The sequence below is a fragment of the Hyperoodon ampullatus genome (genome assembly GCF_949752795.1).
Source record: "Hyperoodon ampullatus genome assembly, chromosome: 15".
In the NCBI taxonomy this organism is placed as follows: Eukaryota; Metazoa; Chordata; class Mammalia; order Artiodactyla; family Ziphiidae; genus Hyperoodon; species Hyperoodon ampullatus.
The window spans coordinates 59,943,465-59,959,247 of record NC_136928.1 but is presented as its reverse complement, the minus strand read 5'-3'; the positions used below and the strand labels follow the sequence as shown (position 1 = coordinate 59,959,247).

At 41.3% G+C, this 15,783-nt stretch overlaps 1 protein-coding gene across 2 annotated transcripts in view; it reads left to right on the top strand.

Moving 5' to 3' along the window:
- Positions 1 to 15,783, top strand: part of CRIM1 (cysteine rich transmembrane BMP regulator 1) — a gene marked incomplete at both ends in the record, with an annotated part of 206,790 nt that overhangs the window by 134,657 nt on the left and 56,350 nt on the right. For both annotated transcript variants that reach the window (XM_079721282.1, XM_079721281.1), the window contains one exon: positions 1,529 to 1,726. In XM_079721282.1, the coding sequence (XP_079577408.1) occupies positions 1,529 to 1,726 (198 nt within the window). The remainder of the gene's footprint in view (positions 1 to 1,528; positions 1,727 to 15,783) is intronic.

Sequence of the window (15,783 nt, the reverse complement as noted above, 5' to 3'; positions counted from 1 at the left end):
TCCCTGTTAGAAATTAGTTTTGCTAACATAGAAGAAAGGTGGTTCACTTGTGTGTGTGTGTGTGTGTGTGTGTGTGTGTGTGTGTGTGTGTGGTACGCGGGCCTCTCCCGTTGCGGAGCCCAGGCTCCGGACGCACAGGCCCAGCGGCCATGGCTCACGGGCCCAGCCGCTCCGCGGCATGTGGGATCTTCCTGGACCGGGGCACAAACCTGTATCCCCTGCATCGGCAGGCGGACTCTCAACCACTGTGCCAACAGGGAAGCCCAGGTGGTTCACTTTTTAGGATTTCATCAGGGATTTTAAGAAAGTCACATCAAACTTTTAACCTTCCCAATTGATTTGTTCCCTAGGTGCTACCCCCAGTGTGTAATAGTCTCTGAAACTATGTAGCAGTTGGTCATGTAAAAACATAGATATGGACCTCTGTGTAATAATCATAATGAGTTGTCTGGGCATAGATCCGGTTATGTCTCACTTCCTGGAATTCAGGTCCAGGCTCAAAGTAGAAATGAAGTATGCAGTGTAATATTTTTTATAAAGAAATTTTATAAAGTCTTATCTAACTCAGGTCTCTTGGCTGCTTGCATCTCTGGCAGACTGCCCTTCTGAAGCTGTGACTGCATGGCTTTCAGTTTTGGCCTTCTAACTCTCTTGTAAGGCCCTACTACCTCTTTGGAATAAAGAGGACCAAACTTGGAACTGCCTGGACTTTGCTTCCAGCACAGCAGCACTTGCTTCTTGAGGCCAGATTTTATGTTTCTGAAAAAGAACATTGAGTGATTTATCTAGTTGCTTTCATTTATAAGGATATTTGGGGATTTTTTTATTTATGTGCTTGTCAGCAACCTCAGAAAACTTTTTTACACTATTCTTGGCTACCTGCGTTCCCCAGCCTCAGCTGCTGCTTGACTGCTCAGCTTGGGGGAGAAAAATGGCGTAGGTTCACAGCTTTCCCTCCAGGGCACAAGCAGTGCCATGTATGGTTTAGAGAAGCTGTGTCAGTCCTGTCCTGAATAAGGCCACAGCGTATACACCTCTCTGTGCCTCCAGGCACCGTGAGATAGACTTCAGTTAGTCCTAGAAATAACAGGCTCACTGTAAGTTAGATGGCGCATTCTTCTTTCCACTTTACAGGAGGTAAAATGGAGGTGTAGTAAACATTTCAGTTGACAACTCTGAAGGCATCATCAGAGCCTAAAATGGATCAGCATTTTTTTCTCACGACCAACCCACAGCTCCATCCACGAAGTTTTGCACCTTTATGAAATGATAACACCTGCACATTGGTTTTTATGCCTCAGATCCCCTGCCCTGTGTGCCGTGTCAGGATGGGTGGACAGAAATTCAGCATGACAGCAGCTTTTGCATGTCCCCCTAGAGACACCTCCTGCGGCCCTGAGCTTCTGCTGAGCACAGCTGGAAAAGAACTGCTGATGACGAGAACCTGGGGAAAAAATGTCTCTAGGTGCAGGCAGAGATAAGATGTAGAATGCCCTCAGTCTTACTCTGAACTCACGTTTTAATTTAGATCCCGTGTATCCTTTCAATAATCCCGCTGGCTGCTATGCCAATGGTCAGATCCGTGCCCACGGGGACCGGTGGCGGGAGGACGACTGCACGTTCTGCCAGTGCATCAACGGAGAACCCCACTGTGTCGCGACGGCCTGCGGACAGAGCTGCATGAACCCCGTCAAAGTGCCTGGGGAGTGTTGCCCTGTGTGTGAAGGTAACCCTTGTCGATTCTAACGAGCCCCTGGCGAATATCTCGTGTTGGATAAGCTTCTACCCGTGTGTGCTTGCTTGTTTTCTGTTTCCTCAGGCATAATGTCTGCTTCATGCTGTTACCAGTTGCAGATGAATTTATTATACAGCCCAAACTAATCATTTGGGGGAGATGTTACACATTTACAGTGAGAATAGTGTGGTCTTTATTTTGCCACTGCAGATAATGCTTATCTGAATACTTTACAGTCAAGGAATATATACATTTTAATTCAGTTCACCGCAAGCCTGATTAACATCCAAAGGTCAACACAATGAAATGAAATGAAATTGGAAATAAGACCCATGACTCAAAGCATAGCTTGTTCAACTTGTAATGCTTCCATAAGCCCAAGAGTCCTGGCAGCTAGAAGAAAAACCTGGGGCCATCAAAGGTGGTTTTCACTGCCTGGAGTCCTCACCCTGAGCATCCATTCTGCTTCTAATATCACTATGGCTGTGGCTTTGCAGTTCCTTTTGGGCTTTTTCTTATGTCTTGGTTACCTGCATTCACTACCTCTCTTCCTGTTTAATGGAGAGAGCCTGAGATATCCTGGACTAGTCTTTCCATCCCAACCACTATTCCAGGCCATTTCTCCCATCCTGGGAAGATTCTTTGCATACTTACTAAAGTCAGCCTTAATCCTTGATCCATGTCTGTTAGTACAAACAAGAGATTGAATATCTATACTGACAGTTCCAATAGAGAGTGTCCGTCATTAAGAAGCACATTTGCATAGTGAAATGAACTAAAGTGGGTCAAAAATTAGTCCTTGTGGAAGATGGATCCTTCTAGAATTTTTTAAAACAGCTATTAAGGAACTGACAGGTCTTTTCAGAAATTCAGTCAAGTAGACTGAGTCCTCTGTAAGGAAGTCTTTTTGCTTCTACCGAAATTTTAATCAACTCAGACTTCCGAGTTTGCCTGACTGGCTTCATTAACTTCTGAGGGGTTAGAATTATTAAAGACCTTAAAAATCATATAAAAATTTAAGCTGGAGGATTCTGGTTCTATTGACATCACCAATTCCCTCACCATTACTCTACTCAGAATGCAGCTGCCACACTCCAAAACTTTATAGCTTCCAGATGACCAATTTTGTGGAAATCACCCACCCACCTCACACATATACTCCTCCTATCCCCTGAAGGCAGCGTTTCAGTGCTGGAAAAAGGAGTGTGCAATAATACGTTTGATGATGTATGGTCAGCTTTACAAGGAAAGATGCCTTGCTGAAGCAGATAAAGATGGGAATATCTATCCCTAAGAATTAGGGGCAATCTGTTATTGGTTTGAAATATTTAAGTATATGTATGTGCATGATAATGTAAGAAGAATTAAAAACATATATATAAAATCCAGTAAACAGTAACCCTTTAACTTCATGAGTCTTGAGTCTAGATTGAAAATAAGACTTTGAAAAACTTGTTAAAAAAATAGGGCCTTTTTTTTAAAAAGTAAGAAAGGCAAATCCTTTGCCCTCATCTTTGGCCGTCATTAGCATATCCATTGTGGTGAGTAGAGAAGGGAAGCGGTTGGTGAATAGACAAAAATATATATTATATGTATGAGAAACTGATTTAGTCTTATGTCATATAGATGTTTGGGTAGGAAGTAGATGTTAGTTTGATCACTTAGAGTTTGGTCTCAGCAACATCTGGGTCACGTTGTAATCTTACCTTCCACTGTTTGAGAAAAGAGTGACAGTTTGGGTCAGCCATTAATTCCAAAAAATTTATTAAGAACCTTCCGTAATCCAGATACCACATCGGACACAAAGCTAAATAAGGGACAACTCCTAGTAAACTTCAAAGAAACTATTTAGGCTGTTTTAAATTAAACCAGGAAAAACAGACTGTCTGCATTCAGGTGCTGTGGGGTAAGTGTTTTTTATTTGTACCTGATTTCATTTAATCCTCACATCAACACTCTGCCAAAGACCTTACTATACCATTTTAAAGATGAAGAAATTAGGGTTTAGAGAGATTTAGATAGTTTTTCCCAAGGTCAGTTGCCAATATGTGGCTGAGCTGGGTTCAACTGAAGTCTGTCAGATTCAACTACATTTTTGTCTGCTTCCTCTGCTCCCAGGGATCATCTCAGTTTCCTCCTGCCCCTATTTCTAGTTCCCTTATATCTCTCTTCATCTCTGGCTTTTGGCCCTGTGTTGGGACACACAGGAGTTTGATGACAGGGGAGGAGATCCTTTGCAGTTTGACAACTACTCCAGGTGTTTTTGATGTGATCTCCCACCTGCCCTCTCCCCTGAATTTGAGGACCTTGGGGGAAGATGCCTTTGAGACTCATCCTCGATTTGCTTCTCAGGCCTCACATTCAGGTTGTCTCCTTCTCTTCACCAGACTCGGCATCTTTATTCCAAGCTGTTAGGCTCTGCTGGTCTCAGCCTTGCAGAAGGTCCCATTGTTTAGTTCTCAGAGAACTAATTTATCTTCTGTTTCTTGTTTTTGTTTTAAAGTCAGTTAAGTAATAAGTTTCACATAAGACTGCGTTTACTCTCCAGCGACACCCTCATTTTAAGACGTGTTCAGAAGACAAAAGATTCTTTTGGCATGGGGATTAAAAAAAAACAGTGTACAGCTTAGGATAATGATCGTAAAAGTTATTATCTATGAATAATATTGTAATAAACTTATTTATTAATAATAATAAACTTACAAAATAATGCAAGGCAGTTAAATCTTATTGCTTAGTTTTCAGGATCCAAGAAAGACTCTGGAAGTATTCAAAAATATTTTTCTCAGCAGTTATTCAATAGCCTATTTAAATAGAATTTCAAGTGATTTCCGAAGGGCCAAAGGATTAGACAAAATAAGAAAAAAGCAAGGCATTGTTGTGTAATAAATAATCAGCCAGAATTATTTGGAGGAAACAGAAAGACTGGTATTTATGCAGTTTATACACAGTAAATTACTCTGTGCACAATTGCATAACAAATGTTGGCTCTCACCCTTATTAGCTACAGTCCCAAGATACATAGTCAGAGTCTGAAATTTGATGAAAGGGACCCCACACAAGGATTGTAGGTTTAGATTCTTCCTAAATAAATTACTGCATCACCAAATATAGTGTGTTTGGACCTTCAGGGAGGAAGAACCTTGTTGTGACTGCTGTTGTTATTAGAGATACATACCTTCCAAATGACAACATCATGTGCTTGGTTACTCCTGGAGGACTGGGAATGTGAACCTGGGGGCCCTTAAAGACTGTGCTGTTACTTGACAGCTAACTCAATTCACAAGTACCTGAGTGCTGTTGAAATTGGCACTTAAGTACTCTCTTGATTAAGTCTTAGCAAGTTAGTGTCAACACCCAATTCAGGTACACAGATAAGCCATCCCAGTCTGTAAGTCTATAACTGATTGTATTCTTATGGTTTGTTCTGTTGGCTTTTCTCTACATCTCCTCTTGCTCATCAATTGCATTATTTTTATTTTCTGGCCCTTGTAAAAAGCTAGAATGGAAATAGCAGATAAAGCAGATAAAGTTTGCAGTTTAAACATCTACATGGGAGATATGTCCTTATTTTCTTACAAACTAAAAACAAAAAAAGAGGGCAGCAGAATTGTCTTCCTCAGCATCTAGCACCATTTGTATCATCTTATTTGTAGCCCTTAATGAGAGTAGCTGACATTTCTTGCACACTGTGACTGTGAGCCAGGCCTCGGTGCTTTAAGGGCATCAGCCCATTTGATCCTCACAGCTACCCTGTTGTGCAGGTACTGCCATCCCAATTTATGACCACAGAACCCAAAGTTCAGAAGCCATGTAACTTGCCCAAGGGCCTACAGCTCAGAAGTGGCAGAGCAGTGTATCTCCAGAGCCCTGGCTCTGGACCCCTGCAAGGATACTGCCTCTGAGACAAAGTGCACTTATTGACCAGTAGCCTAAAAGCGGCTGCGTCCCCCATGAGCTAGGATTTACCATATGCTTTTGAATCCCTAAAACAGCACCTGTCATGTAAGTAGGTGCTCAGAAATGGTTAATGAATGGATGATGAGTGAGTGAGTTAGCGAAGGGGGAAAAGACTGGAGTAAGACAGCAGACCCTGACAGAGGGTTTCCTTAACCAGTGCTGTTAAAGGGGTCAGATGCTGACCTCTGGTGAACTGAAGAAAGATTAATGTATAAATGCTTCTATTTGAAAATGCACTTTGAGAACAGAAAGCAGAGTGTTACACGAAGTATGTTTGGCACACGGTGGGTCCAGACGCCTCCAGGTGAGTTGGACCAGTTAGCTTCAGGTTGACTGCTCACCCTCCTGATGAGCACTTAGCTCTCGACTCCCACACAGGGGCAGCCTTCCAAGACTGGTTTGTAAACTGTGGTTTATCCTCTCTCAGTTCAGCCCCTGAAGTCCAGAATCACAGAACTAAAGTGGGCCTTCTCCAGACCCTCCAAGGCTAATGCTCACTGTCACATTTAATGTGCTGCTTTTAAGACCTGCCCTGAGAATATATAAGTGCCACTGCCTTGTTTTCAGCTAGACTTTTTTTTTTTTTAATATCACAGTTAGGTATTGAGAATAATTTGCTGGTTGATTTCCCAGTAATGCCAGGTATAAATCCTATCTAAGTTGATTCTTAATGTCAGAGGGAACCTAAGGACAGGGTGCCATTTTCCATGAAAAAAAAAAAGTCTGTTTGTTTTATAATTAAAAGTAAGATAAGGTGTTGGGGAGGGAAATACTGGCTGCATGATGTAATGACATGACCGTGATGATGCAACAAGAAAAATGCAGGATATGTGGACAAGTGTGAGGCCATCTCCACCTGATGCAGGAGATAAGAATTTCATCATCCCTGATTAGTCTTGATGTCAGACCTGATCTGCTATCTCATATTGGGCTGTGGCTGGACCCTGCCCAGGTGGCCACTGTGACCTGAGTGTTCTTTAGGCCCAGTATGTGCAGAGTCTCCAGCTGGGATGAGTTGATGGTTTTGATGACCCTGGGGATTTCAGAGCCAACGCCACGAGTATCACTTTTCAAGAACTAGAAACAACATCAGTAATATTTTACAAGATAGCATTCAATATTAGGATTTGAGTTGTTAGTAAATAAATTCCTTGCTTGTGGTTGGGTACTTTCCAACCACAATGGGTACTTTCCTTTGTACTATTTCTGTTTCTCTGAAACAAAAGCAAAATCCATTTCCAAAGTCACACAGGAAATAAAAGAGTTATTTGTAGATTGTCACAGCTGAGTAATGGGTATATGAGGATCCATCATATTATTCTATCTACTTCAGTATTTTAAAGATTTTTTCCATAATAAATTCAAATGAAAGTTATTTGCAGAGTTATTGTCTGAAACTGAGCTGAGTTTCAGGCAGACCTCGTGATTCTGCTAACCTGGACTTAACCAACTCTTGAAGCAGAGGAATAAAAATTGACTCCCTGTCCATGGAGTCTTTATAATTCTCTGGACTTAGGATGGAATGTGATAGCTGTGGCATCAACCATCTTCCTGCCAACTGGCTGTCTTGGATCCCTTACTTGGGAAATCCTGGTCCTACTTGGGACAGTGTTGAAGAGAGGACATGAGGCATTTCTTGACCTTGTGGATTTAATAAGCCACTTCAGCATCAGCTCACCCAGTAGATCATATGCTGTGGTCCTCTCCTCTAAAGAGCTGGAGATCTTTGAGCTGTGAAATAGACTGTCCTCCTCCTCATCAATACTAATTTTATGGGAGCACTATATTCTTTCCATAAATTATGATATAGTTTGAATCAAGCCACCCTTCAAATGAGGTTTCTACTGGGCTGCTGGAAAAGTCTGTACCAGGCACATATCTGGGTGGGAATTCCTTGAAACAAGAAAATATGTTTCCAGCCCTGCCCATAATACATCCTCACCAAATAGTATCTCAAACGATTAAGCTACTGCTTCTGTGGCAAGGAATCAAACATAGTTTGGCTGACCCCAGAGGCAGTGAAGTCAAAGATGCCACAGGGTCACATGATATTAATGTTCTGGTACGTAACAGGGATCAAAACTCAGTTTATGGGTGGTACTGCTTCAGTGCCATAGACTATGCTATTATTAGGAGGCCAAGAATAATAAAATATTCGTAATATTTCAAAGACTGTTAGGCATGTTGTTTCATCCTTTAACTCTAAGTGTCCTGGAAACTAGTTCCATAAATGGAAATTAAAATATAGCACAGTGTGTTTTTTGGCTTGTCCAAATAAGGTAATACGTGGGGTAACAAATGCATAGCAGATGACCATGTGTCAACCTAGGTGTCCTTTAACCTAAGCATCCAAAATTGTTCATGAACGAATTTCATAGTATTTTTGTTTTCTCTGGGGATTTAAAATATCTTTAGGTATTTCAAATAACATTAGAATGGTATGGTTCAGAGCTGATTCTGAAACACTTGATTAGAGAACCCTTTGCCTGTGATTTTCCAGCATTTGGCAGCCCCAGCTATTAAATATTTCCCTGTGGAAGTGGCCTGCAAGGGGCAGATTCCTCTTTATTTCCTCTGCTGTTTACTTCCCATACCTAAATGGGCATTACTGCCAGGAGTCTCATAATTTTCCTACTAAGATCATAATCGAATCTAATAGTTCAGACTTGGGCCTGCTAATTTTCATCTAATCAACAGAGGCAGGAAAACAGAGTCTGGAATGCCAGCTATGTGAATGAAAAATATTTAGTCATTCTTGAAATGATAGGAATGTTTTTCCAACAAGCTTAAATAAACACAATCTCTACTGAGACTGTGTTAAACTTTTTTTGGATAAGAGACAACTCTTAGGCAACCAAACAGAAGTTAATGAAGGTTATTAAGAGACATACCCTTCAGAAAAGGCCTATGGACATTAAAAAGAAAGATCCCATTTTCTTTAGGGTACAACCATTGACCAGAAGTAGCAGAACTGGTTTCCTTTTAGCTTTTGTCAACCTAGTAGAATTTAGCATTTTAACTGGTAATCACATTGTCTACGTTTTGAGAGATGTCCTGCTTTACTAGCCATGGCTTATTAGACCATCTTAGTTTAAAATCCTCATCTTCATCTCCTTCCACTGTTTGCCTCAATTCTAAGGAATGGATAGGTCTCAGCACACCTGTATTTAAAGCATCTGACAGCACTTTTTATATGAAGCTTGTTTATTTGTTCCCATCAATGCAAGGTCCAACTATAAAGTAGTGAAATTATTTTTAACATAATGAAATTATTTTTAAACATAACCAAGATTTACATATCCAAGTGAAGTGTTTTTCCTTTCAAAATAGTTGTATGGGAACTGTACAGCTATTGCAAGAATACCGTCGTTCAGAATATTTTTGGTACTTCTCTGTTGAAACTGACATTGCAGCTTGCCACACGCACATCCTTTTGAAAATTCTTAGCTTTGTAAACCCCTGACTTTAAAGGTTTATTAGACTCTAGGAAATAGTAAAAGTCATTCACATCTAAGTCTGGTGGAAAGGCTGGGGTGATTTAGCTGGGTAAAACTTTTCAGAAGAAGCAAAAAGTGACAGTAAAGTAAAGGCACTCTGTCTTCTATGACACAGTAATTTCCTCTGAAAGCAATTCTGAAGAGAAGTTTCAAATAGAATTTTAACATGAACAACATTTTAGCACAAGCATATAGCCCACAAAAGTGGGTGCTTTTAGCAGTAACACTTATTTGTAAGTACAGTTCCTGGTGTGTTTATTGGAAAAAAAAAATCAATTCACTTACCACATAGTATTTGTATGACTTCTAGGGACTGGAGGCATATATTTAAATGGTCATCTATTATATTACAACTTTTTGTGGAATTGCAGGTGTTCCATTCAAACTTATTTTCAAATAAATTAGACTAAAATAATTTCCCTCTAGAAATAACTATTTTAAAAGTGGTGGTGAGGACTTCCCTGGTGGCGCAGTGGTTGAGAGTCCGCCTGCTGATGCAGGGGACACGGGTTCGTGCCCCAGTCCGGGAAGATCCCACATGCCGTGGAGCAGCTGGGCCCGTGAGCCATGGCCGCTGAGCCTGTGCGTCCGGAGCCTGTGCTCCGCAACGGGAGAGGCCGCAACAGTGAGAGGCCTGCGTACCGCAAAAAAAAAAAAAAAAAAAAAAAAAAAAAAAATTGGTGGTGATTCCAATATAATTTATTTCTAATATTTTAGTTCTCGAATTCCACTTCTGATTGTACCATTTTAAACTGTCTCAATGTATAGTCTTAACCTTAAATGAGCAAAATGATTTCACATTGTTTAATACATGAGGGTTAGTATTAGAGATGGTGAGCAACCCAGTGAACTGTTTTTAAAGGCCCTATTGAAGTATTTTCTGTGCTGTGTCTGGCAGATTGTTGAAGATAAAACATCTGCTGCAATATTGTTATAAAATAACAGGGCAGAGCGAAGGAATGAAAATGTCTACTGAAGAACATCCCTTGCCCATTGATGGATCTCCCGTCACAGGTGGCTGCTGAGGTGTCAGGGAGCTGGATCGTACCCACCTGCCATCCTCTGCACTTGAGACTCCCGAAATGCTCACTATCCGTCATCATGCAGGTTGGGAAATCTGTTACCCGGGGGCTTGGCAGGACCAGATCTTGGTCCGGGGTCATACCATCAGTTTAATCCTAATTTGATATGGGACAAGCAATAATGAACAGTTAGAACTTTTTTGAAATTTGTTCGAAGCATGAGAGGATAGTGATGCATTGCATTTTACACATTTTTCAATTCGAGTTGAATTACCAGCAGTTTGACCAAGTTTTCACTTGCCATGTATGTCTACAGGATACCTGTTTACACATCCAGTGAATTTTACTTTCACATCTAAGAGAAGCTGGATTTCTCACATTCGTTTGAAACAGAGCCCAATTCAGGGATCCAGACCATTGGAGACCACAGAATTTAATACTTGCTGCCAGTCGAAAATAAGATTCGGTTCAAGGCTCCAGCTCTCATTCTGCAGCATCATGAACCAAGACTAAGAATCCCCAAGAACATTCGAAGACCAACAAGTACTTGGTCCTTGGGGACCCTGAGAGTCATGTGGCGCTCTGGGTTTGATTTTTCCCCTTGGCTGCTAGAGCAGAGATGAGTCTGTAAGCCACGTCCCCGACCAGGCAGGACCTCACAGCATGCACCCTGTGTGCCGACCTCATCCCTGGCTGCAACGTATTCTTTCTACTTAAAAGTTACCTTGGTCCTCATTTCCTCACTTTAAAAACGTATACATATATAATTTGAGACTGCCTTGGGTCTGCTTTGGAATCCAGCAAAGTATATTTAATGCTTGTTTATGCGTTCGGTGCCCCAGCGTTGGTGCCTTGCACTGTGGTCCTGCCACCCGTAGTTTGGGCATTTGAAGGACAACCCAAAATGGTGTTCTTTTTCAGCTTAATTGGAAAGCTATTGCCCTGCAAATCAGCTCACCTTTTAAAGCAGTTCATGGAGTCTCTATTTTGTTCATGAAACTAAAAAAATGTTCGGAGATAATAAACTGTCACTTTGGGCCGGCCTCAGGCCTTGCATATTGAAAGAGGGCCGCAAGCTTCGATCTTTTCAAGACTGTGACTCTCTCGTGCTTTCTGGGAACCAAGTTTTAAACAGATTCCATGGAGACCTTAGACCAGATGAAAACAGTAGGGGTGTTGCGCAGTGCTGTGACAGAGACACTGAGGACATTAGTGTTTCAAACGTGACCACCCCCACCAGTATTATTGTTAAGAAAGTACTGGTTGAATTATCTCATTATTGACATGTTTCATATCACTGACTTACTGAAACTAAGATTTGCTGATCAAAGACATCTTTTAGAGATGGATTTTCCATATCCTCTTTCAGCCTGAGGATGGCAGAACTACTGGCAAAACTACCAAAACAGTATAAATTGTACTGTGGTGAATTTGCCCTCATCTTCGAAGATCCAGCAAGGCACCCATCATGAGAGAGGAAGCATGGGGTCAGCCAGGCACACAGAAGCATTGTTTCAACTCACACTGGATAAGCTGATTAGGAAGAGATTTCTCTTCTCTTCGAGACACCATGGACACAGTCAAAAGTTGAAACAATGATACTCAGACTGCAATTCAGCAAATGTGAAAGGCGCCAGTGGCCAGTCACTAACACCCTCCAAAGCTTACCAGACCATATGAAAGGATGTCATGGACCCACCCACATCCCAGATGCTTTTCATGTTATCAGTGGAGATAGAAATGATGCTTAAGTTACAATGGAGAGGATTCAGAATGCCAAGCCAGTTGTCAGAGCATTTATCAGCTGAACATTTGAGGCTTGCAAAAGGACTCATAATTCATTTACTGAGCCATGATCTGAGACCAGTTCTAGCTCTAAGCAGGCAAGATAGTCATTTCAACAATAATTATAGCAACAAGTAACATTCTGTTAACACTTCGAGTTTATGGAATAGTCCCCTCTTTACGATCTTTTTTTTTTTTTTTTTTTGCGGTACGCGGGCCTCGCACTGTTGTGGCCTCTCCCGTTGCGGAGCACAGGTTCCGGATGTGCAGGCTCAGCGGCCATGGCTCATGGGCCCAGCCGCTCCGTGGCATGTGGGATCTTCCCGGACTGGGGCACGAACCCGTGTCCCCTGCATCGGCAGACGGACTGTCAACCACTGCGCCACCAGGGAAACCCCTGCGATCTTATTTGAGTCTTACGATGATCTTGTGAGGTAGGAATAGTGGGAATTCCCACTTTATAGAAGCCCAAAGAGGTTCAGCATCATGTGTAAGATGATGAAAGAACAGGGACTCAAGCTCAGTTTTCTAACCCCAAGCCCATGTCCTTGGCATTTCTTCTCTAGAACCCTTATCGTAAGGAGGGAGAGGGTGAAGAAAATAAGTCAGTGAATATCAAAGTATGTGATCATCGTGGCTCAGATTCAAAGCTTTTCTTGCTCCTGGCTCCATTCTCATTACTGAGACCCAGTTACTGTTATTTCTGTCTTTTGTGACCTAGCCTTTGATCCGGGTTCTTTCCCTGAACCTCGGCCTGGAATTTTGACCTTGGTGTTTGACCTCTTGGAAAGCCTGCTTCCCCTTGTCCGTTCCTGCCTCTCCCACCTGGGGAAACAGCTCCACCCGAGAGGGCTGAGCTGTCTCCCCAGATGTCTCTATCCTCACGCTTGCCTTGGGCCCAGCCTCATTCACACCCAGCCAGGCTGCAGGCCCTGAGCAGTGGTAGTCAAGTCTCCACTGAGTGTGCCCAGCACTGAGATAGGCCATCATCAACACTTGTGCCTTCTGATCCACACGCTTCCCTTGTCTCACTCTGATTCCTGCCGGTCGTTGCTTAATCAGCAGGCAGATTTGCTGGGCCTTCGGCACGAGCACCCATCCTTCATCCAGTACGAGATGAGCTGCGGAGTTGAGTGAGTGCCCGGTTATTTTCAGGACTATTTTAATAACACTTTATTTATTTGGCACCATCAAGGAGTGAGGTAGTCACAGAAATGGATTCCCCAGATAATTGAAATTTGGGGTGTCAGATTTTATGTTAAGAAATTTGAAGGGAGGCCTTCCACAGTGCTCTGTGTACTTTTGTGCCTTGTTAGGCCAGAAGTGCAGATCATAATTTAACCATTTCATAGGCTACTGAGTACCTTGTTTTAAACTGTTTGGGTTTGGGGACTTGCATTTAGTTTTCACTGTTACTAGTGTGTCAGGTTCACAGCAGCCTTCTGAGCTAGCTTGCTACTTCAGTAGAGCTCATTTGTTGAGTACCTACTATGTGCAACGGACTTCTGACTTGACAAAGACCCTAAGAAATGTACTGTCCAATCCTACAAAAGTTAGGAAATTATAGATTCGGCCTGTTGGGGACAGTATTGAATGGGGCTCTTTCTAAAAAAATGTGTCCTGACTTTCAGGTCTCTGGTGTCTTTTTGTCCTCTTTTTTCATTCATTAAGTGCTACAGTGGGCCAAGTACTGTGCTAGATGCTGAAGTTGTAAACAGTGAACAAACTATTGCCCCTAATGTGAAGATCCTTCCCTGCTGGTCCTCAGCCATTTTCCAGAGGGGCAGGTTGAAATAACAGAATTCTGACCATCTGACATCCCTCTCCCAGCTGAATATAACTATTAAAATGTGCAGATACACATATACACGTGTACTTATAAATATGGCACATTTTTCCCAGTTAAAGGTTACCAAGATATAGTCTCTGTGAAAGTAAACAATAACAATAATATAAGGATAAAATATAAGACAAGTATAAAAGGTCCAGATTATTCTTGGAATCCAATCATTTTGTGAGCTCTCTCAAGCTGAATTCCTGGAAAAAGATATCCCATTCTCTGTTAAAAAATTTTTTTAATTTTTCTTTTTGTGGTCTTTTAATAATCACATAATCGTAGTACTGTCTTTTCCTATTAAACATGAGATTGGTAAAGGAAGAAAAATATGACCGACAGCCAAGATTCCTTGGAAAAGCATACAAAGTTAATAAATAGGCCTAAAGTAAATATATTGCTTCTCTATCTGCCCATAAAATAATACAAGTCTTGGGAACATTTTCACACCATTCATTTTAAAATAAAGAAACTGCTCTGAGATAAGTACTTTAGAAATTACAAGGATGTAGGTGTTGTTATGAGAAATATATACAAAGGAAAAAAAGGATAACTAAATGTGTAGTGGCTGAAAGAATTTGAAAATTCCAACTGTAGGAGATTTTTTTCCATGACTCAATGAGACTTTCTTAAATACACATTCATACCCCATGGAAATTCCCACTTCCAGATTAGGGAATTTTTGTATCCTCAACTTTTTTTTTTTCTTATTGTCTACATTAATAGAGTTTTCCCTCTAGCTTCATTTGGGAACATTTCACCTTTACCTTTTCCTAGGCTGCAGTTATGTTAACAATTTGCTGATTTATATGAATGGCTTTCTGACTAGTTATGGTCACATTTGAAAAGCAACTGTGGTAACAGAATGACATATGAAGACACAATAAAACAGATAAGCTATCTCCTTTGGTTCTGTCTTGGCCAACTTTATCTCCAGTTTTATGGCCCTGGACAGGCTACCAGTAATTGGTGGGCTATAAGGAGGCCTGATATATTTAGCCATATAAACCAAGTGAAGCTTTGGAATTTTCCCACTTATTTAGATACTCACATTTCTTAACCAAGTCCAGCCATTCCCCCTACCCCCACCCCCCCAAGAAATCTTAAGGAAGAGAGTGCCTGAATTAAGTCTGAAAAGACAACATAATTGTTCATCTTTGTTTCTCACAATCAAATAAGCAGGCTTGCGAATTTACACAGAAAAGCTACGTGAAGTATGCAAACCATTAATAAATCCCAAAAGAAGAAGTAATAAGAGACAGATAGGAATTAGCTTCGTTTATCTTATTACTTCCATATGAAATTTTTTTAACTTATAAAAGAAATTTAAGAACATATCTGCCATTAAAAAAACACTTATGTTTTCTAGAAATTTGCCTATAGAGAGATTTTTCCAGAAAAAACTTTTCTTGGTTTGTAGGTGTCTGTGTGCACGTGCATGCACTTGTACGATTCGTAGGAATCTAGGGTGCTGGTAGACAGCTGCTGCCCACAGCCAGGCCCTCCAGACCTGCCATTCACCCAGAGCACAGCACAGGGAAGCAGCGGCAATCCTAGAGATGATTGAGGTCTGAAACCAGAGCTAATTATTACCCTCCTAACAGAGTCAGTGCTGCAGACAGTCCTAAGCACAGTGGCTCTGTATACCTTACACGAGTGTACTTTTCCAGTCACCCACCCATACTCAAGAGCTACTAGTTGGCTGTCAGCCTTCCCAGCATTGCTAATCAGAAAGAGTGCTTCACACATTTCTCAATGGAGATAATTAATATTATTTGCAAGATAAACAGCTCGTAGTAATCAAGGTAATGAGAAGAACCTTGTATGTATTAATTCAAAACCAGGAGTTCGGTGGAGTAATACAGTTTAGACACCAAAAAGCATTTATTAACATTTTCATTTAAGCTATATCTGAAAAATAAAAATCAGTGATTATATACATTGTTTCAG